Genomic DNA, 23,085 nt, shown 5'->3' with positions numbered 1-23,085 from the left:
CAGTTTGATGTAATTTATTAACATGTGGCATGGTTTAAATCACTTGTCTTAAAAGTTTTGTTTCATCGTAGACACAGCGTATATCTATTTACAATATCAAGTACATAGATGCATCGAATTCGCATTACCTGATCTTGAATCTTTACAATCTACGTATGCTCTCTTCTTTGTGTAGCCAAGTAGCGTTATTACACTAGTACTAAGATGGCTGGAAAACAGTTGGTAAATTTATCGAAACACTTTCGAGAATTAAGACTTCATCTTTGCCAACGATCTTCGTCAAGTCAAGGAATGAGGTGAGTGCAATGCTTTTCACATTAACTACGTTTTTCAACTCATAATTTAGAACTTTTATAAACGGTAAGGCCTGCAGTTAAAACTTAGTAAATTAATTTGAAAACCAACATTTTTTTTGCTCTTTATCTCTGGTTCTGAAGCTTGATTCGTGAAAGTTATTATTAGAGGTTTGTATATGCACTAATTCTAATTTATAAAAAAAGATTCGCTTATAAAATGTTGGAGCCTAATCACCAGGGGTGAGCCTGGACACGACAAACAAACAAAAAACAGGGAGCCTGTGATTACAAAAAATTTGGGAATCACTGCTCAACATAAGTTACATTAATTTGATTGTGTGAATTATTGTTTTTAGGGACTTTATTGAGAACCATTACGTAACCATCAAGCATGCTAACCCTTCGTTCCCAATCTTGATTCGTGAATGCAGCCAAGTGGAACCAAAAGTTTATGCACGCTATGGTAAGGGTGTTTTGCATTAAAAATTGATCAGTTTGACGTGCTATGTTTCAAGGCCCGTATGATAGGAGTTAGCTGGCTATCTTTCCGATACCAACTCACATTCGTCAGGAATTCTATCTTTGGTAGTTTGAATTTAGTTCGTGTAATTCGTCAACTATTCTTTTCGAACCAGCGCCGGATCTCCTGACTATATCTATAAAGGTTGAAAACATATTCTAACGGCGAACATTTAACGTAGGCAAAGGAGCTGAGCAAAGCGTGTCGGTAGCCAACAAGACTCCAGACGAGATACTTCAAACCATTGAAATGTTGCAAACAAGAACATGACCCCAAGGATGCCCTCAACTCAATTTTGTCTTAAAGCGTATTTTATTCTGTCTTCTTTCTTGTCATTAAAAATTTTTGAAAACCTTAATGTTGATGCAATGATGCTAAATTCCAGTTTAGGCCTATAGCCAGTGCATTTTTTAAGGGCCGTTTAAAAAATATAGAAAGAATCAATTTACACACTGCATTGTGATGCCCAATAATTCTTTCAGCCGATTCTAAAACTGAACGGATAAACAGCTGGGGTTAATCAATATCAGTTTGCTGATCATCAGTATGAAAAATTACCAACCCTTTTTGAACATTAGATATTGGCTCCAAAACAATAGCTTGAAGTACATGGGTGGAGGCAGTCACTTTACCTACAATCGTATTTAAAGTCCGCCTCGTTAGCTCAATGGTTACGCGCCCGGTTCAAGATCACGCGGCGTGGGTTCGACTCTCGGGGTGTGCACTTGAGCAATGCATTTCAGAACTGCTCTCCATTTAGCGGCATCTAGTGAATGGAATAATTCCCCGACAACAACATTTCAACAACCGAATCGGAAAAACTTCACTCTTTCAATCTAGATCCTAAATCGATCTATGATTGAAAAATTAGGCTGTAGGCTACACTGTTTGTTGCATTGAGTACCGTACGGTAACAAGTCTTATACCTTCAAATGTGTGTACTTCAAAAGCGATTCAGCATTAAATTATCTTTCTAATGAGGTATAAAAGATCAATTTTAGACGATTTCGAATTTTTGGCCTATGGGAGCTGCTGCCATAACGAACCAGAAAAACGGCCAGAACTCACTATTCCCAAAGAGGAATCATGGGCTTTTTTTGGTGACTCCACATCACCAATCGAACCTCCTGACAAAATTTCAGCTTAATATTATTTTTTTCCGGGTCAAATCATTCAGCGACTGGACTAAAAGCTTTCAGTCCGAGGATAAAGATTCAAAACCAACCAAAGTTTTGCCCGGGTTCTTCAGCCTGTTCACGTCTTTTATTTGTCAACTCTCAATGGTGAACAATAACATCAGTGAACGATTATATTATATTTGCAGCACAAGACATTGATATATTTTGCAACCTACGGTAATATCATGCACCATTACAATATTGCACCACAAAACGACATTTTGACGCTGAAATTAACCTTGAGCCATTGAAGCGAAAATTAAGTGACAAAGTAGTACAGGCAGCAAACACAGCTAGTTTTACAACACGTTAGTTAGTAAATCGGCTTAAAATTGAAGAAGCATTTGGAACAGTCAAGGTAGTTTTAGAAGTAGCAGGTTGGGCCGGTGGAGGAACCGCAAGACTGTACAAAGTACTGCGCTTGAAACTTGCAGGACCCGAGGCACAATCTTCAAATGCTTGAATCGAATCCAGCACTATCTGGAAAACACAACGCAGTCAAAAAATGGAGTCCAGACACAGCAAGCAATAATTTGCCAAGGATGGGATTTTACAAAAAGTTCATGGAAAATTAAATCGTCAGGTTTCAGCATTCAACAAGCGTAAGGTATACTAGGCTTTAAGACAGGAGTACCGAGGTGCTAAATCATTAGAGTTAGTTATCAAATGAGGTAAAAAGTTGTTTGTTTTCGCAGGGTTAGTTTAACAACATTCTGTACTGTAGGTGACTATTACTTTTCATCCATTGTAAGAGGGGGTGGGAGAACTGATTGGTGATTTCAAGGTGGTGCCAACAAGCAAAAGGTTAAGAACCTGTGTTTCTCGGCAGTCCAGTGTAGCAAGAATTGACAGCGATAGACACGTGTTTCGCCCATGAGGCTGGGCTCATCAGTATCGCACCACTACTTTATGCCACATAGTTCTCAACCGCTGCTTTTGTCAGTCAATTGAATAATTACCTATGTGGAAAGAGAAGTGGCTGGGCAGCAATCTTCCTGACGCCAGGAAGATCGCTCCTTCTCAACAGTGCATATCTTTGGCAACAGTTTTAGTTCAGTTGTTTAGAGAAATATTATGCTGTAGGCTACCACACACTTGTTGGACGTAGGCATATGTCCCAACCAGCAAATCACTTTGCTTTTTTACATTGATTCAACATCTGCAGACCTTGTATCAATGTAAAAAAAAAACTGATTTTCTGACTGGGTAATCCACAACTCCAAATATGCCACAAGAACAAGCAGCACATACTAGTCTATGAAAGCACAAAGATAAAAAAAACATTCATCAAAAGTATGCAAACAACACAAATTATTGAATGAAAAAAACACAAAAAAAAACATAAATTTGAAGAGCCTAGTTTGATCCATACTTTACATGAGGTCGTTAGCGGAATAATCCACTGGGCGGAGCATGATCGACGTCAGCAAACAATTGAATTTCTGAGCAATCAGCGAGTTCCCTGGTGCGAGAGTCGGTTTCGGTCAACTGTTGTTCCAGATTTGGATGAAACAAATGAATAAATGAAAGAAAAACCAAATAAAACATGCAAACGTGTACAAAAACCTTACACACAAAACGAATGGAAGTTTCATCAAGGCTTGCAGACTTTTGAACGCGCATACAAGCATGCAGGGGCGTAGTCAGGGGACAATTAGCCCCCCCCCCGAAATATTTTGAATAAAAATTTCACACCCTGTTACAGCATCATTCGACAAAGTTGTATCATTGATTTAGAGTGAAATTACCCTCAGAATGCGCAATTTCACATGTACAAAAATACTTGTGTTCGCCCCACCAAAATTTTTGTGCTGGTTATAGGCCCCTGCAAGCATGGTCGATTAAAACTGAAAGTCGTGTTTATCTAATTTATTTATTTATTTGCGTCTCCAATTCTTTTGCGAGTCCTTGTACACGATCTTTGATTGTCGCCATCGTGTGGAGGCAAATGTTGCAAAACTCAAACGATCTTCAGATGTAGCAGACATTTTCACTCATGCATGATAAGAATGCTGCGTAACACTGTGACGTAGATGGGTGATGATTCGGATGAATAAGAAAACAAAGTAGAACAGAAAATCAACAAAAATGAAATGAAATTGAACGAGAAGCAAGTACACTGTACACTTTGTAAAGCCTTCATCACCTCTTTTGCTTCACTCGCCGAAAAGTCCCCTCTGATGGCCAGTAGAGCTTGCATCTGTTCAGCAGTGGCATCGTGGTATTTGTTGATCAAACCCTTGAATAGAAGTCAAGATTATCGTGTTTCGATTGAGAGTTGCCATTGCAGAGCATTGAATAAAGTTACGTACGGGACTGTTCAGAAATCAAATGACGCGATTTCGTTGCTTTCCTTCACGCTTCAAAAAGTTTCATGGCAAGATGGCAGCAAATTGGTGCAATTAACAGGGGTCCCACTCAAGATGTTCCTATTTTTTTTATGATTTTATGCCAAAGAAGTCAAAAATTTTATGATTTTTTATGAATTTTTTTGGTTATTTTATGATTTTTTTATGATTTTTCATCAAAATTTTATGATTTTTTTATGATTTTACATCAGAGCTCGATGTTTTGTTACATTTAATTTTTTTAAAGTATTTATTTTCACAGTTTAAGGATAAGAAGCGATTACGGAAAAACAATCAATGCAAGTCATTACGTAAAAGCAAACATAGGCTACGGTACAGCTTTTGAGTGGAAGTAGAAAACATAATATAGCCTACTGTAAGCTTGTTATACTTTACATTATTTAAATGTGGTTAAATTGTTTAGCTCAGTTCAGAGCAAGCTGCACTTTAAAAATCAAATCAACGCAACAACAGACTTGCAAAGACATTGGGAATAACCAGTACTTCTAGGTTCTGCGGAAATCCAATTTATCATAATTCCTTTGGAACAGACCTGTTAATCAGTATTTGTTGTGGCTTGATCTTTCTTGCATGGCTCATATAAACCAACTTTTTAGTAACATTACTCAAATGATGTGAAAGGTAACTTGTAGCAACCACAAAAAAGTTTAGACAGTCTGATTTAAATTTCTTCTTGTCAACTTCACTGAGGACCGCAACATCACTGAGTAAAACTTTTGCTCATGTTCCAGCATCAATCAAGTTCAACGACTTCTGAAGTTCTTTGTTTGTGACATCAACCAAAAGATGTTCTGACTCTGTGGATGATATGTTTTTTTTTTTTTTTTGATGAATTTACTAAGCAAAGCCGTGATCAGATGGCAACTTTCATGTAAACCAACTTTCTAGTAACATTACTCAAACGGTTAATGGGAAAGTTTACCTCATCATCATACCGATTTAGTTCATCTTTCACCATCCTCAGTGAAACAATTGTGTATCCTTTAAGAGAACTTCTATGTGAATCAATCAAATGTGTATTAATGGAGAAACCTCTTTCAGGACTGGCATTACCGTGACTTAATGTTAGAAAACATTTTGCCAGACTAAATAGTTGCGGATATTTTTTATCCCAGCATCATCAAACAGGCCTCCAATTTTTGTCTAATAATAGTCAATTCTCTTGTAGGAAGACACTTTTTGTAGGGGTGTTACTGTTAAACCATATTTGATTTGTGCTTGAGTCCAGTAAGAAGATTGGGAATTGGTGTATACTGTATTTGTTACTTTCAAGATCAGTCTTTTTGTAAAACTCATCTAGAATATCCTTAGATTGATACCGCAACCACTGCAGTCTTGCCTTATCATAAAGTTCTTCTCTTGAAACAAATACATCAATTGCAAAAGCACTTGCACGACACTTTTTAATGCAATTGGAAACTGTCCAATGGATTGACAGTAGAAGTTGTAGTTCCAACATCATTTCTTTTTTCTGGGTGCAAAAATTGTGCCTGCTTAAGAACAGATGAATGCAATGGCAAATGATGTAAAAGGTAACTTGTAGCAACCACAAAAAAGTTTAGACAGTCTGATTTAATTTTTTTCTTGTCGGCTTCAGTAAGGACTGCAATATCACTGAGTAAAATTTTTGCTCATGTTCCAGCATCAATCAAGTTCAAGGGCTTCTGAAGTTCTTTGTTTGTGACATCAAGCACAAGATTTTCTGACTCTGTGGATGATATGTTGTTTTTTTTTTGATAAATTTACTAAGCAAAGCTGTGATCAGATAGCACATTGCTGAGTAAAAAATGTGAATCAGTGGCTCTTCATATTGGAATAGGACTAAAAACCGTTCAAAGTCACCAGAAGCAAATGATACAAATGAAATATAAGCTTCAATCAAAGGATCCTTTAATGCTTCTTAAAACCTTTTGTATCTTCGGGTAGATGCAATTTTTGACTTGAAGTTTTTTGCTAAGGCAAAAACTACAGGAAGTAATGTCAGAGGTCCCACTCAAGGTTTAAGGCCATGAATTTCCGCCATGAATTTCGCCTGAGTAACACATTGCTTGCAAATGGCCTCAATAGTTTCCTTGCCTAGCCCTACGCTTTTTCCCAAAACATTGCTGTCAAATTATCCTTTCACCATTCTCCCACAATAACTGCAATGTCTTGAAATCTTGTCAGCGTCTACTTGTCTATGTCTAATGCAAGCCTTAAAGCAGCCGGCGGCCATGGCCTCTAACTAGTGCTTGAATGACCGCCTGTGCTACCTCCTCCGTCGCCCAAGTTTGGCCGCCGGTGTCTTCTAGCCAATTATTTAATTTCGCAATAGAATGATCGTGGATTAAATGTCGAAAATATGTAGTATCAAAGAGTGACGCAGAATTAGGTCAGCGCATCATAGTCACTACTGTTGTATTGAATATTTCCAGCTGCGATCACTAGCGTTGTAAGTCTTGTTTGCAATTCCCGATGTTTATTTTAACGAACTGTTAATCCGAAGTGCTAATTTACATCGGCTGGCAATATTGTCGTTTTTATATCGATTCAATGTTGTCGGATATTGAATCGTTGTTAAAAAGGAGAACTAGGTTAGTTGACATCCGGGTAAAACACGTGTCTTCATAGTTGAGAACGCTGTGGGTTAGTGACTTCACACCCTCAATGGTGACATCATAACGGAATAAATGGTCAGGTTTTATGAAAGGCGGTATGCAGTTGAAACAATTTACTGAGCTGCGAGCAGTTAAAACAATTTAGGGTCGTTTGATGGTCCCGCAATACCGGATTACAATCCCGATGAAGCATTTGATGCGTGGTACAACGATTCTATTGCAGGACGTCGCCCAAACTTCAACAACGCTAAGTGATCATTTTAACATTGTTGCAAGTTTAATGCTAGTTACTTGTGCTATCGTTATTGTATTTTGGCCTCCAAGCACGCAGATTTGGCCGCCGAGAAGGAGCTCTCGGTAGGCCACGATGGCTGCCGGAAAAAAAACACGAGTTTTAAGGCCTGCTAATGGCGTTTAAAACATGCACTGAAAGTATCTAGTTACGCTCCTTTTCTCATTCCAGCTCCACAGGCAACACTGGACTTGATTACGCAACCACATGTTATCCTAAATCAATGCATTCAACACAATCGTTACACAAATAATTATGCTGTTATCATGGTTGGAATTGTTACACATTACACTATATTAATTTTTTTGATTTTTACATGCTCAGTTCTCCATTACAACTAAATTTTATGATTTTTTATGATTGTGTCTATATTTTATGCTATTTTATGATTTTTTCCAAATCAAGCAAAATTTTATGATTTTTTATGATTTTATGCCGAGTGGGACCCCTGAATTAAGCATGCAATTTGTAACGTTGACATTGTGGTAGGAAGTAGAACCTCTATACAACGACCAAAAGCACATTAGTTGCATGCCCATCACGGGCACGCACTTCTTGTCCGCTCCATCTAAATTCCCATTTACCGGACGCTAGGACAGATGCGATTTTATTGTAAAAACGGCTTAAAAAGCTTACGGATAATTCCAGCGACATCATACTTTTGTCTTGTAGCTTGATTACTTCAGCGACAGGTATGAGGACCTCGCACGGGGAACGACTCTGTACATACAAACAATTATTGCAAAACAAATTAATATAATTGTCAAATCGGCACATTAAGATCAGCCAAACACGTCAAAGTTGAATTCCAACTTTAGAGCAAGCGTTCAATTACATCGACGTACATATGCTTAGCTGCAATATCAACGTTATCTTGCTCCCATTGTTAAACAGGGTTGCCAACTCGTTATCTAATTGTAATGGATAAAAGATTTTAGTAATGAAGATGTATGTCTTATTAACAACCTTGTAAGAATGACTCTAACTGCCGGTACACTGCTAACATAATTTGCAAGTTTCATATCCTGACGGAAACAAAGCTCAATACATGCAGACAATGCACGAAGTCTTGCAAGAGTTTCAGTTGAAAATATAACTAATCACGTTTGGTTGTAGAAACCACAATAATTGCAAATCAGTAGCTAAAGATTACATATAACAAAGTTTGAATGTAGAAAAAAAATCTCTTGAAATGTTGAAGTTAAAGACATACATGGGATGGTGAGAGCTTGTTGAACAAGGAGGAAAGCATCTGTTGTTCCTGGAGGAGCTTCTCACCAGTTTTCAGCCGATCTGAGGGACTATTTAGCTTGATCCGTCTGCAACAAATCATCTTTACATTGATTCAACGTCTCTTGAGTTTGGCCGCTATGCGTTACACGGACGGACGTAGCCAAGAAAGCAGAAAAAAATGGTGAAGTCAGTCATTTATGTATGTGCCCTAGGTAGCCCTGAAAAGCCGTCGAGTCTGCACTCAATACTACGTAAACAAACGTTACGTTATTTAATAGTAAAATGAAACAATAAAGAAGAGTAAAGAAAAAAAAAGAATGTAGATAAAAATATAACTATTATATCACAATGTTAACAGAAGAATTGTAAGTCAAAGCCACTAAGAACGTTCACATTTTATTGATGATTTAACATTCCAAGCTCTAAATAAGTGTCACGTTTCTACAAAAGAACGTTTCCATTTTCACAGAAGAGAGAGCAGACGTTTGATTGAAATAATACTTTTCAGTTGGCTGGCTAATATCACCAGGTAAAAGTTTTTAATAAAAAAAAGTAAACGACAGCAAATCTAAAAAATTTACATGTACAAAGGACTAATGTTTCCTCAAAAACGCGCAAAATAAACGTTATAAAATCGTAAAAATCTATCACCTTCCCAGAACAGCACGTAGGTATCCCACAACGACCCTCCTCTCCGCTTCCCGCATGATCCAAGCAAAGTATCTTGGCCGCAAGTGAACGTAGTCAGTGTAATAATCCTCGATTGTGACGCAGATGGTGTCAACCGCCGTCGACTCGTTCATCCATGACCGTTGGAAGAGGCTGTCGCAGTGAGGCTGCAAAACGAATTTCGAAGTCGATATGCAACGATGTTAAAGCAAAGTAGTTTCCAGTTCATGAGCAGTGTTCGTTGTTGGTTTCTAAAAAGAGTAGTTTGATGTTCACCTTCAAGTCCAGGAAAACCTCGTCAAGTAAAAACCCACACGCGGCTTGGGCGACGTTGTCCATCTCATGACGGAATCTGTCAATCAAAGTGTAGCTATTTGTAGTCAGCGAAAGGAAAAGCTGAAAGATGGAAATGACAACTAGCCGGTAATTCAACTGCCACCTCTCTCTGTAAACATCTATATATGGCATACACGGTACTGCATATAAAAGTCATTGAATCTACATTATTTTGTTCACAACAGCCCACTAGTTCATACTGTAATAAAGGGTCGTTGCTGCCTCCTTCAGAAAGCCGAACATTTTCATCAGAGTCGTCTCGGTCAAGCTGCAGGAGCTCGATCTCAGGGTCATCCAACCTCGTTATGTCGCGCCCTTTCTCCATACCAAGCTAGAAGTAGGAAAATGATGTTCACAGTGGTGCACTTGTAATTTACTGAAGAGAAATTTTGGGTAAGATTTAAGATACAGTAGGAAGCATCTATCCAGATTATGGGCATCCGAGTTCAAAACTGCCGCTGCCAATCATTATTATCATACTGTATGTCGTGATTAACCTAGTAGATAGCAGTGGCGGCTGGTGGCCTCCTGAATTGGGGGGGCTGCAAGGCAGCATATCCAAGAATTGTTGGAGGGCGATATCAGGCGAACCTTGCGGGCGTGTCGCCGAAGGCGACACCCACGGCGGGGGGTCTGGGGAGCCTCCCCCAGAAAATTTTTTACAATTACATTTAATTTGGTGCATTTTGAGAGCATTTTCAAAAGAAATTTGGGAGTGGAATAACAGTCAAAAATGCTGCTGTAGAGCTTGAAAAATACTAATATTTCAAATTTTTATATTCAAAATCAGTGCTAAATACAAATCAAACTATGTTCTATGCACTTCGTCGTTTTCTCAATAGTTCGCTCAGTTTGTTGTCTGCAAATATTTATTGTCGATCGCCGGCATCGGACACGATTGTCCACATACGATCCACACAAAAAAATACACAGAAACAAAAGACAAACAGAAGTACATTCACAGGAATGACGCTGAAGTAAGCAATAAATTTATTAATCAATCGTCCATTTCAGATCATGCGATCCATATCACACAAATTAAACATGCGAAACAAAAATCAATATTCAAAATGAAATATCATACTTAATCTGTTCAAACACCCAACTATAAAAAGAAATTTAAACTTTATCAATCGATGAATGTTGATATCACTGCTGTGCCATAGCAGCCATCAAGGCTAGGTAACGGCATAGCCTACATAGTGGTATTATAATGAAGGAGGTAGTTTGAGTTACGATAGCAGTCATACCTTATCAGGGAATCAACAATAGAGTTTGACGATGATTCACATTACCCAACAAAAAAAAGGCCCTTTTCCGTTGTAATGCATCAAATGTTATATGACATACAATGTTACACAAGACTTGATGTTCACGTAGCCTACGCTATAATGTTTGGGCAAATGGTGAATAATTCTAAATGCATTATTGAATGCAACACGCAAGCGATTAATTCACGTTGGTGATAATTTTCCCATGGTGACATGCATACATTGGGGTACAATATGAACGGAAGAGAACATTTTTAACTTCACTGGAGCTCTTGTAAAATTTTAATTTATTGGTAAAACAGTATAATGATCGTACTTGTCGGTTTATATCCTTGTCATCACACATTGCCGTGTCAAGAAATACACCCAAGTATCTGACGCTATCTACAGATTTGATTTGACTTCCGTTGAGCCGTGAAATTGGATTTAAATTTAACTTTAAGTGATTAGTTAGAAAATACATAGCAAACGACTTTTTGCAGTTAAAAACGATCTCATTACAAAGTACATAATCTTCGCACACACACAGTATATTGCAGTATACATGTAGTATAACCGTAGCTACATCTTTTTTGGAGCACCCTGCATGTATGCACCCACTGCTCCAGAACTAAAAATGCTTGGAAGTTAACATTTTTTATTCTTTCCTACAAAAATTATCTTTTGCCAGCTGAAGCCAGCTAGCAACCCTGCATGTATCACAATACAGAAGGACAAAGACAAAATCTCAATTCTATCACAAGTATAAATGCCCACTGGATGGCAAGTATAATTCAGTTCAATTCAAATTATTTTTCTTTGACAGAATGCAAAAGAAATGATATTGTAAAAAAGAAATACAGTAACAAAACCAACAAAAGGAAAAGGTGGCAAAACCTTAATGGTTTAAGACGTGCATGAAAGGATCTAATATTGCGGTATATGCATCGATAAATATAGTTAAGCACGGCCACCAAACCTGACACTTTAAAACAAGTAGATGAATTAGTTAAGAATCAGTCGCCTCCTCATTCCAGAAACAATTGGAGCGCCAATTCTTAAAGCAATGAGAACACGACTGAACCTAACATTACAAAAACAAACAAATACACACACACATATTGTAATTATAACCATTGATCTCGCTCAAGCCATAGGTGCCACATTTACTCTTTGCTACACATTACTGAGCATCACATATAAAGGACAGCGGACCTTTATTTATAGATGAATTCCATTCGGCGACTTTTTGCCATGGCAAAATGGTCAATTACCCTCTCGTTGAAATCTTTGGTTTCAGTTATTAAGCGATTTTCTATTGACACCATGGCTAATGCAGAAAGTCTTTCAGTACACATGGTGCTGCGGGAAAAGGTTTTAATCCTTTTCAGTGATGAAAAGCAACGTTCTGGTTCTGCTGTTGACATTGGAGTGGTAAGTAGAATTTTAGCTAGCTTTATTACTTCAGAAAAAGTTGATTGCATTCCTTCCAGGTTTAGCAACGAAAGCAGCTGCACAAGTCCACTCACTGAATGCATGTCATTTCTAGAATAGAGAACAGACAGCTCCGGTTTGAGCTTGTCTTTGATTAACATAGGGTATGCTTCACAACATTTTTCTAAAGCTTTTTCTGGAAACTGTCTTGCATATTGTGAAGCATTTTTCAAATTAAATAAAGTGCTTGCTTCAAGATGATTGGTGAACTTGAACCTTTCTTGACACTGCATTAAGACAACATCACATACTTCTTTAGCATCAATGATTTGGGATTCAGGCATTCTCCGTGTGGGTGAAGGTGACTCATTGTCTGCAGCAATGCCTTCCCTTATTCTTTGTATTGCTGACAGAAAATTATCCAGAGAGCACTGCACTTTGAATGACTCAAGCTCCACAGACTGCAGCTGAGCAAACAGTATGTCAACATGAGGCATGATTTTCGAAAAGAAATCTAACCAAAACACAAATTTTGGATCTATGAGCATTCGTTTTATACCAGCAGCAGCAAAGCCAGTCACCGAAGAGTTGCTTTGTTCCAAAGTTGAGCAGCATTCTATAAGTGCGTCTTTTACCTCCGATACAGCATTCACCGTCCTGCTTTTAAAATTCCATCGTGTTGCTGATGGGCGAGGAATACGCCTTTGAGCAACTTGGTCCAAAGCAGCCATTCTTTGAGGAGATTTGGAGAAAAAACTTGGGATTCCCGAAAGACTGTTAAAAAAGACTCTGACACTGGTATTCTGCGAAGTGGCTTTTTGTATAACCAAGTTTAGCTGGTGTGCATAACAATGGACAAAGTGTGCATTGCTATATACTTGCTTGATTCTTGATTGCACACCATTTCTTGCACCACTCATAGCAGCAGCACCATCATAAGTTTGTGCTACAAGTTTGGATGTATTGCTCCCAAGCAAAACTTTAAGTTCCTGAAATAGGATTGAAGACAGAGTGTCTGGTTAGCAGGATTAAAAAAAACCCAAAATCTTTCAACAGGCTTCTCATGACTTTCATACCGTAGTACAATCACCATCTGTGTCTTCTCTGAGATGTCAGTAGTTTCATCACACATGATTGCTACAAATTCAGACTGTGATATTTCTTCTTTAATTTTGCTTTTGCAAAGCTCAAGAATCGTTTCCAAAAGCTCATTTTGAATAGTTTTGGATGTACCTTTGAATACCTTTGCAGAATTAAAATGATTTTGGAAGCGTGAGTCAAGATTGGAAGCAAAATCAATTAACCCCATGAACATACCAGGATTTTTTGAGCCTTGACTTTCATCATGTCCCCTTAATGGCAATTCAAATCTGCCACAAAATTTTATACAATCTATAATCTTTGACAATACTGTTCTGTTCTTCGTTACTTCTTCATTATGTTTAGTAATGGAGAGTTGATATCCAGAATCTATAAGTGTAGCAATATTAACTCTGCCAAGCACTGAAAGACTCAAAGTATTGTTCATGTGGAAAGTTGATCTACTATGCTTCTCTGTCTTTCTACTGAGATGTTTCAGGTCTTTCACACCTACTTTGGTCCAGGAATGTTCTTGATCTCCACCAAACAGTAAACAGGGAAAGCAAAAGAAAGCATTTTCACTGTTGCAGCCACACAGCCAGTCATGATCATCATACACATTTCTGTTAAACTTCCTTGCATAAGGGTTACCTCTACTGGTGGATGATTGGGAAATGTCAAGGTTTGGAGTGGGTCTTCCTTGTGCTTTGATGCTAAGTTTTTCTTGCAGAGACAACTGGGAAAACCTAATTTTTTTCAATGACATTACAGAATTATCCATTGTATATAAATTGCAAAATGTTCCAATTAAAGTGTAAATTATTATAGCATAAACCTGTTAAGACAAATGAAATCATTGTCAATTTTTTTAAATGAAGGTAGATTCAGAGTCAAAATAAGAGTATCCATATATATATGATATTTTTTTTTTATTTATTTGCATCAGACTCAAGATGAAAGTAGAAACAAAGCAGATACTCAACTCCGAAGAGCTGAGTCGTAATGTACCAAATACAAAGATTGAGTGTAACAGTCTGTTCGCATTAGTTCATATATCCATTGGTTGGAAGACAAGTTACAGCGGGTTACAAACTGATATAATTTTTTACAAATGAAAGCTTGAAAAATGGTGATATTGTTATCAACGAATGCAGAGGTGATGCTGCATCGTCTCTGCAGATTAAACAACATTCTGTAACAATTATTGTATCCAACACGTAAGCGATTACTACTGGATAGAAGATAGTTACACCATAGTTGACAGGCATATAAAGGCATACAATAGGAACGAAACAACACATTTTTAACAGCAATCAAACGTTTGGAAAACCTTGCTTTTAACATGTTTTCAGAACAATACAATGACCGTAATTGTCGTTTCATGTCTTTATCATCAGGTAGAAGCGTTAATTATTACTCCAATATATTTCAAGGGTCTCAAAGCAGATACGATTTTTATTTAAATACCGTATTATATATGATCGGATTATAGCCAAATTTCAACATCTAGGCTTTATATAAAACACCAACAGTTTTGTTGCAATTAAATATAATGTCATGAGAAACTACATACATTTGACAAACATTGATGAGTTTCTGGAGTCCCTTGACACTTGATGCAAAACAACACAAGCCTTCAGCATACATTAAATGATTGAAGACAGGAGTTGCCAATGCAGCAGCCAACAGAAAGACCGTTTAATTCAGAAGATAAATCATTCATGTAGATGCACTTCTGCAGCATACCGGTACTAGACCTAGAGGGCAGACACTAGTGAAGCACCTAACTTAACTATCTATCACTCCTGACGAATCACTGAGTGGAAACAATTATCGTTCCTTGCCCTAGAAAATACTATACCAACCCTCAGCAGCATGTAGTCACATGCAAAGATCAAAACTTGGCAAAGATCAAAACCCTAACCTTATTCCTAACTCTAACCCTTACCTTAATTAACCCTACCTAACTTTAATCCTAACTCTGGCAACACCTGATTGTAACTATGGCAACAAGTGTGTAAAAATAGCCACTTTGTAATAACAATAATAGGATGGATAAAGAAAACCGGACATAAAAGAAACCCATCCTCAGGCAAAAGCAGGTTTCGATGTGGCCCAGGAGAGCAGGTGTTGAGCTCTTTTTATGGTCAGACTGCACATCACAGTCACACAGTAGCCTAAGACGATTGAGGTTCGAGATCCAGTGTAAGTTATTGTTTCTTGTCCTAGCACTATTGTTTCTTGTCCTAGCACTGTTGTTTTCTTGCCCTAGTACCGGTACATCCTATAACCTGTTGAATACCCTAATCCTACAGCTATCACATTTACAGTCATGTCTCATCGCTACTCTGCGAAACAAAACTTAACTTTAAAAAGTCTGTAGAATTATTCGGTTAGGGGGGGGGGGGGCTGTTTTCCATGCAGCCCCAACAGATTCAAAAATTGCTGTTATGTATTCTGTAAAATACCAAAAGAGGTGGAGCTTCAAGGATATTTTTTAGCCAATCAGAGCACTTGAAATCCAAAATCTGGGGCTGCAAAGAATGTTGTCCCAAAGCCATGTTTCCAAACAAATTTTTAAATATTTTAATTTTCAATCCGCAATCCATAAGTGAAAAAAGTAATCGGGTCGGACAAACACAGAGGAAAACATATCTTCCCTTTTTTCTCTTTCTTTCAGGGGGGGCTGCAGCCCTGCAGCCCCATGGCACGAGCCGCCACTGGTAGATAGTTAATCATGAATGCCGGTGTTGCAAGACATAGCGAGCTCTGGTGTTTTGTGGCGTCTAGAGAGAGTTGTTGTTGCCCAAATTAAGACTTAGGCGAAAACGGCATTTCCTGATCATACGATTTGCCAAAACAATCATTTTTCACGACTGCGACGGATGGAAATTTTCGATATTTTTTTCAGTTTGCATAAACTTTAACGCAATCAACATTGGTTTAAAAAGCTGCAGATAAGACAGCAGAAGATGTGATTGCAAACTACGCATAATTTTCCATCAATACAACAATTTGAACCATAGTTTTTCATGATTGTAATTGTATTGGATATATACTGTAGTATGTCAGCGTGAGAAGATCCATACTATAACCATGACGAAATACACAAGATGATACTGAAGCAAATCCTATTCACAAATTCTTTACTTATTAACCCAGAAAAGTCACCTGCATATTAAGTGCAAATTCAGTGAAGGCCTCACAATTATTTGTGACAGCCACCATGTAGAGAGGGTAGTAAGGTGGGTATTCTCTGTCACGGAAATGTTCCTCTTTGAAACTTGTGATCGCCTCTTTGAGTTATAATAAAGAAATTTCAACGATGTTTTATGGAGAAAATGCTCTATCTATAAAATGCTGATACACTTTATCACACATTGTGCAGGCTGAATGATATTTGAAGCCATCACCCGAAGTACTTGCCAATACGCTGATTAGATCACTGCAAAGCCCCCACTGCAAATACAGTATTTTAAAATCTAGTCTAGAATTTAGGTCATGGTTCTCCAATTGCGCGATTTTATTATTATTTATTTGGATCAGACCAATAGGTCCATATATTACTACCAAACATGCAAAGGGGCGATTAGGAGAATTTGGGAAAATGTTTTTGGGCAGAAGATTTTTCTGAATAAGTAATTGTTCAGCATCATGTAGAACTCCGAAGCGGCAATTTTGGAAGAACAGCAATCTAGAATTCTAAATCAAAGACTTTCACCTTTACGTCAAAGGCAACAAATTCACATCAACGCTGCTGTATACTAGCTGCGGCAATTAAATTCATCTTTCAACCAGCACATATTTGACAGGTAAATTAATTATCGATTCAAATCAGCAGAGAATCAAAACAATTCTTCCTCACAGTTATCAAACTTGTGAAGTGCAAACCGAATTTAGAGAAACAATTGAAAGCAGTAAGTCTATAACTTATATAATGCATGGATTCCGTACCTGCGTAAGACCTGACGAACTTCTTCATTTCACTGATGCAAACGTCAAAGACACGTTTCCTCAACGTGTCCGATATGGTCTCTGCCACCTGCGTGTAGTGACAAAGTGGAGTTTGTTATGAAAGGATTTATTTTTACGTTTTTAAACGTTAGGCCTACAAGTCGTAAAATGAAAGCCGAGATTATTAGAAACCTTCTGAAGCAGTTTGTTCAACATCTAAACTTTCTAGGAAAATTTATAATAGTCAAACTCGAGATGTAAAAATGAACTTAGATTACAATTTTAATAAACTTCATAATTTCCACCTGGATTGTCTGCTGAATCATCTGAAATAGGATGACTGGAAGTGATGTCCTGTAGTATCCATCAACATCCGTTTCAGGCTCCTCGTTTCTTGTCCAATCTGCAGCATCTTGTTGAAGGGACTTTTGTGTCCAGGATAAAAGATTCTCTTTGGTGGTTAAGAAGTAACTATAAACCAACCTTTCGTTAATAGAGTGGTATTTTCTTCACAAAACATTGACAACTGTCACATCAGTCACAAAGTAAGATTTAGTAATTAGTTTACGCATTAAAAAAGTTCTATAACGGTCTCTCCTATAGAATACGTGGGATTAACTTCACCAAATGCAGCTTCTGCCAACTAACTTTACATGGCCTACCTTTGCATTAACTCTTCACTGACGCTATCGTCCAGCAAAGCCGGTAGTCTGTTTGTGTCCAACCCAAGCTCCAGGTGGCCCATGAACTCGACGCCTGGAGCAAACGCATTCCGAATAAGACGAGTTTCGAACACTAGTAGTTAAGCTGCAGAACACACTTTTTTACGCCTAATCGATGAACACTCGACTCTGTAATAGAATGAAAGCGACTACGGCTCAAATTAGTTGATAAGCGCACTTTAAGAGACAGCAGGTATCAGCGCAGGAAAGCTTATGATGAGATTTTGTCTACCTACGTCAAACTGAGGCCTCAAATAGTCAACGCAAATGATTTAAAGTGTACTACAGTATCAGTGCAATAAGCTGCGAAGACCAAAGGATGCAAGAACCCTTAAATGCAATTGCACAGATTTTGAGCAAGACACTTTCAGTTGTCCGGAAAGATTCAGCGAGAATTTTTACTGCTCTGCGTATTGTAGAAAGAGAACACAGGTGTATTGTAAACATGGGAATGGCCCGTTTCGGTGAGTCCGATCCCTTAACGGGGGATTTTTTCAATTTTTTTTTTAAATTATTGGGTACCGCAGCCTAATTATCATTGCCGTTTTAGGGTTAGGGGGTTGGGGTTAGGGTTAGGGGTTAGAGGTTAGGAACTCACCGAATCAGACTCACCGAATCGGACTCACCGAATCGGACTCACCGAATAGTAGCAGACCCTGTAAACATACCTGTGTAGTGGTTGATCCATGTCAGCAATGATATTATCTCGGAGCCTTCTAGCTGGTCGTTTATAAGCATTTTAACCTGCAAGGTATGAAAAAATCGCCATAAACTTACAGAACAAAAGTAAAAAAATACAGTAACTATAACAGTTTGTACATTGCTCTTTCATGTGATAATGACAGCAAGTTTTTTTTTCTGTGTAAGTTTAGCCTTCAATAGCTTTAAGTTGAAAATGTTGGAATAAAGTTTAGCAGTTTTAAACTATTTTAGGTCTTTGAAAGAGTCGTCCACGATCAGACCCTTTCACGCGACAATGATTCAAAGATTAATACGTTAAGCCAAAAAATGCCCAGTTACTTTGACAAGCTTGTACTTCTACCGATCACATACATGCGAAGATAGCGCAAGATGATACCAGTGGACGGACTGTTCAAAGATATTGTAAGCAGGAGGAAAGCAGGGAGCGCATAAAAACTTGATCACTCTAAGATCTTCCAGACAATTCTTCTTCAAGATCTCAAGATGCCGAATAAGCCACATCTTGTCAGACTCTCTAGTATCGTAGACATCACTTTCAACTCTGAAGAAATAAGAAAACAGTTGATTATAACATCCAGGTATGGCTTAAAAACTTATGTTCTGTAAAATAAAAATTACAGGTGCGGACTATATGATTGACGAGCTGTAGTAATGTCAAACGCTCAAAATAAATCAAATTTCACATGGCATAGGAATATTAGCCATACGAATAATACCTGTCTTCCACAGCTTGTTTCAGTGTTTCCATCGCTTTTTCTCTCCACCGTTTAGGTCGCAGAGGAGGTAAAAATCCGTAATATTTTTCCTGCTCCAAGATCTTCATGTCAGCTCTGTTCCAGATTGATTGATGAGAAATAAACAAACATACATAACACATAACGTTGCTGCTGATATTGCATTCTTGTCCAATATTTGTAAATAATTGTTTGGCAAAAAATGACGTTCATACCATATTGTATCAAAACAAAATAGTGCATTTCATAACTTAAGAAATTATGAATTAAAACAAATGACACAAATTCAAATTACGCAGTCAAACTTCAATATACCTGTGTTCTCTTTCTACAATCCGCAGAGCAGTAACAATTCTCGCTGAATCTTTCCGGACGACTGAAAGTGTCTTGCTCAAAAGTCTCCACAATGTTTCACCAAGTTCTTTCTGTATTGATGATGAAAAACATTAGAGCTAGTGATGCGTACATACAGCTACACTCTGGAGCAGTAGCAGAAAGTTGCTTTGGCTTTGTAAGCTTCACCGATGTTCTATCAAATCTATTCTTGCTCTGTGACTGGCACCAACTGTTTTTAGTTGATTTTTGTCACTAAGCAACATAATAATCTACTTTAAACAAAAAAAATCAACACTTGAAAAATTTGTATGTCCACGGTATGAGCTGCTAGAACAGGGGTACCGTAGGCAGACTTTTTATCTCGAGGGCCGCATTCAGAATCTGAATTTGTTCGAGGGCCGCAATATAGTATAATTAAGATTATAAGGCAAAACATAAAATCTAAAATAGTCAAAACACAAGCTTTTATTTATTTTTAAAGTGACGAAAGAAACAGAGATTTTGTATACAGTACATGTGTTAGTTGTGTTACATAAAAGATATACAAACTGTTTGTCTCAATTATTTATTTGAATACAACCCACATCAAGATAACACTTGCCAGACGCAGTTTGAGTGAATTAAACAGAATACATTTGTGAGCGAATTAACATAATCAGAAAAACTGTCGCAATCACCGTTTTTCTTTCTACCAGAGTCTTGGCCTTGATCAAGACTAAAACGAAAAAGAAAGTCTCATGATGCGACAAGCCGAAGTCAGAAATTTCGATTGTGACGTAAGCGGCTGTTCAACAATGGCTACTTTGACACTGATATAATAGCCAATTAGCCATGTAAGATCACAATGTGGCTGGGGAAACAAACTACTAGAAAGTGACAAAAAGACTATAATTTGTCTTTAATTAAGATGAAATATATGAAGAAAAAATTTAATTAAGTCATTCTAATAATTAAAATTTTCAAGCAATTTTAGGATTATTTTTTATATATATAATTGTTTTAGGCTTTCGCGGGCCATACAAAAAGTTGTTTCGGGCCGTAGTTTGCCCACCTCTGTGCTAGAACATTGGTGGACGGTGGTATGGTGAAATAGATATGCTTAAATAAATTAATATGACTTACAGAGAGAACTTCTGCTTCAGCAAAGTAATGTTGCAGTTGCTTGATATCAGCTTCACTGTGATTAGCAAGCTTGTGCTGTTCATACAGCAAGTCATCTCTTGAAGTCTCTAAGTCAGTTAAAGATTTGTGGGCCTGAAAGAATTTCGTTAATACCTAAGTCCATTGAAGATAATGAAGACAAAAAGTAGTGCAAAAGAAAACAAAGTCCAAGCATTTCGGATAAAATTACAATGAGTGGTTTTTGCAATGACATGGATATAAAATTTTCAAGATATTTCAAGGCATAAAAGTCTTCCATAAAAATACAAATTCATGATTAGTGAAATGTTCACATAAGAAAAGTAGCTGGTGGTTTAATTCTGTTCTTCTCCTTAAAAACATTTTATACTAGAGACAAATTTACTAAAAAAAAACATTTACCATCTATAAACTGTTGCTACAATGCAACAATCAACTAATCAACCATCACAATTTACGACTCACTCTCAGTGGCTATAGATATTAACCTGCAACAGATCTCCATTTTTTATCAACTCTTGTGCTTTTGCAACTTCTTCAGGCACACCAAAAAGATGTTTCAGATTCTCCATTGCAGCAGCAAGTTGTCTATGCTGGGCACTTGTATCTTTGATATCTCTTCAAAAAACATGTTGTTTTTCATTGAAAAAATAGAGAAACATTCCAGTCAGTTATTTACAAAATTTTGAGTTTGTATTGCCTTCATCAATTGTTCCATCATAAAATGTGACAAACTACTTAAATTTTTTCTAAAAGAGCTGTATTGAAATAGAGTTTTATGAAGCATACACATAAACATCAGTAAAATTCACTGTCTGTAGTTACAGCAATAAGTTACAATATTGTAAAATTGGAGCTGGTATACAAGTCCCCCCCCTGGTAACTCATAACAAAGACAGGACTCAACCAAACATATAGGGTGAAACTACTTTACCTTTGCTTTACTGTTCACACACTTCAATCCACATGTTTTGGTCAATTCCTCTTTGTCGTGAATTGCCAAGGGAGGGAGGGACTTGTATACCAGCTCCGTAAAATTTTCTCACCTCATCTTGTCACTTAACCTTCCACAATTAGCATACATTTGATCAACTCCAAGCATGCTCTCTTTCACAGCTTTTACTTCATTCAAAGCATCTGTCAGTTGGCTCAACCCAGTTTTCACTCCATCAAGCTGGGACTGGACGGCTGCCTTCAGTCGGGCCTCAACAGATGCCTGAAAGTTTAATGTAAGTTAGTTTCAGTTTGTCTTGGCTCAAAAACCACTCCAAAGATCTTTTGCAAGATCACATTTTAGAACAAGATGCTTGACATAAAATGATTTTATGCAAGTACAAGGAATATTGTGTGTGTCCCTTAAATTAATTCATGCAGTTAGATACCGTAGGCAGCCAGGCTCTTTATCCATTAAAAACTATGTCAATGTTGTTTTTGCAGCTAGGCAGTGGTTTAGTTTTTTTATTTTGGTTTTGTACTTATATTGTAACAAATTTATAGGAAATTAACGTAGGATAAACTGTCACCTTCTTACGAGCAACTCTTCGTCTGCATTGATCTACTTTTTCTAGTTGATCTGGCCGTTGCAGCATAGCCGCCACTTGTTTGATGGCCTTATCATGAGCTTCCGCTTCAGCACGACCAACCAACTTGTTTTCCATTGTACCAATGCAGAAAATTTACTTCATTAATAAGTCACGACACAAATAGAACTAACCCTAGCTTAGCACATGAGATAAAACAAATGCTGGCAACAAAAACGGACTACAGTAGTGGACTCGCTCAGCTCAACTTCAGACAAACTTCAGAAATTCCAAATACGCAGAGTTGCCAGACAAACAGCGCTCAAACATTTGATGTTTGCCAAAACTCTCCAAAAAAGTCTTTTGAAAGTAGAAACTGCTATGGACGGTTGTCTGAAACAAAACAACTCAACAAGAATATTTGTTATCATTATGAAATAAAAGGTTATTGAAACAAAATAAAGCTATGAGGTATTTTAAAGAAAAATATTTCAAAACAAAAAATAAAATTTTTATTTAAATTTTTTTGTTTGCTATTTCTTATAATCTTGTTTTAGATTTAGCATGACCAAAATATACATGTTACATGAACGTTAACTGAACTGGTTTAATATTGATTTGAAGAAAAATTGCACAACAATGAGTCAACAAAGAAGTGAATTTTTATGATTCATGTGATGTGTGCCTATGCCTTAGCTCTTGCCAATCTTCATTTAAGTTTAT

At 37.4% G+C, this 23,085-nt stretch overlaps 2 protein-coding genes across 4 annotated transcripts; one reads left to right on the top strand and one right to left on the bottom strand.

The window, feature by feature from the left end:
- The first annotated feature begins 152 nt into the window (after positions 1–152).
- Positions 153–1,168, top strand: LOC145779420 (NADH dehydrogenase [ubiquinone] 1 alpha subcomplex subunit 2-like). Its single transcript, XM_082591006.1, has 3 exons — positions 153–296; positions 653–759; positions 998–1,168. Exons 1-3 carry the CDS (start codon positions 205–207, stop codon positions 1,084–1,086), a joined length of 288 nt encoding a protein of 95 aa, XP_082447132.1. The 5' UTR covers positions 153–204; the 3' UTR covers positions 1,087–1,168.
- Positions 1,169–2,067: 899 nt separating this feature from the next.
- On the bottom strand, positions 2,068–22,594 carry LOC145779473 (exocyst complex component 3-like). 3 transcript variants are annotated; one of them, XM_082591073.1, is made up of 20 exons: positions 22,366–22,594; positions 21,889–22,058; positions 21,331–21,460; positions 20,825–20,956; positions 19,682–19,791; positions 19,349–19,462; positions 18,984–19,173; positions 18,599–18,674; positions 17,871–17,964; positions 17,514–17,679; positions 17,209–17,296; positions 16,426–16,550; positions 9,691–9,821; positions 9,431–9,506; positions 9,137–9,321; positions 8,466–8,571; positions 7,889–7,972; positions 4,141–4,233; positions 3,367–3,482; positions 2,334–2,474 (listed from the first exon to the last, which is right to left on the bottom strand). In XM_082591073.1, exons 1-19 carry the CDS (start codon positions 22,498–22,500, stop codon positions 3,381–3,383), a joined length of 2,307 nt encoding a protein of 768 aa, XP_082447199.1. In that variant the 5' UTR covers positions 22,501–22,594; the 3' UTR covers positions 2,334–2,474; positions 3,367–3,380. The 3 variants fall into 3 exon arrangements, with proteins under 3 accessions (XP_082447198.1, XP_082447199.1, XP_082447200.1); XM_082591074.1 differs by having other exon boundaries at positions 2,353–2,470; XM_082591072.1 differs by lacking the exon at positions 3,367–3,482 and having other exon boundaries at positions 2,068–2,474.
- Positions 22,595–23,085: the final 491 nt, after the last annotated feature.

Source organism: Aplidium turbinatum, chromosome 11, assembly GCF_918807975.1.
Source record: "Aplidium turbinatum chromosome 11, kaAplTurb1.1, whole genome shotgun sequence".
NCBI lineage: Eukaryota > Metazoa > Chordata > Ascidiacea > Aplousobranchia > Polyclinidae > Aplidium > Aplidium turbinatum.
This window is presented reverse-complemented; position numbering and strand designations above follow the sequence as displayed.

What these genes read in the sequence shown, in the direction of transcription:
- LOC145779420 (XM_082591006.1), top strand. Translation starts at nt 205, where the DNA reads ATGGCTGGAAAACAGTTGGTAAATTTATCGAAACACTTTCGAGAATTA. An exon ending in TCGTCAAGTCAAGGAATGAG is followed by an intron (nt 297 to 652) that starts GTGAGTGCAATG and finishes TATTGTTTTTAG; the next exon opens with GGACTTTATTGAGAACCATT. An exon ending in AAAAGTTTATGCACGCTATG is followed by an intron (nt 760 to 997) that starts GTAAGGGTGTTT and finishes CATTTAACGTAG; the next exon opens with GCAAAGGAGCTGAGCAAAGC.
- LOC145779473 (XM_082591072.1), bottom strand. Translation starts at nt 22,500, where the DNA reads ATGGAAAACAAGTTGGTTGGTCGTGCTGAAGCGGAAGCTCATGATAAG. An exon ending in GAAGAGTTGCTCGTAAGAAG is followed by an intron (nt 22,059 to 22,365) that starts GTGACAGTTTAT and finishes TTAAACTTTCAG; the next exon opens with GCATCTGTTGAGGCCCGACT. An exon ending in CTACGTGCTGTTCTGGGAAG is followed by an intron (nt 8,572 to 9,136) that starts GTGATAGATTTT and finishes GATTTGTTGCAG; the next exon opens with ACGGATCAAGCTAAATAGTC.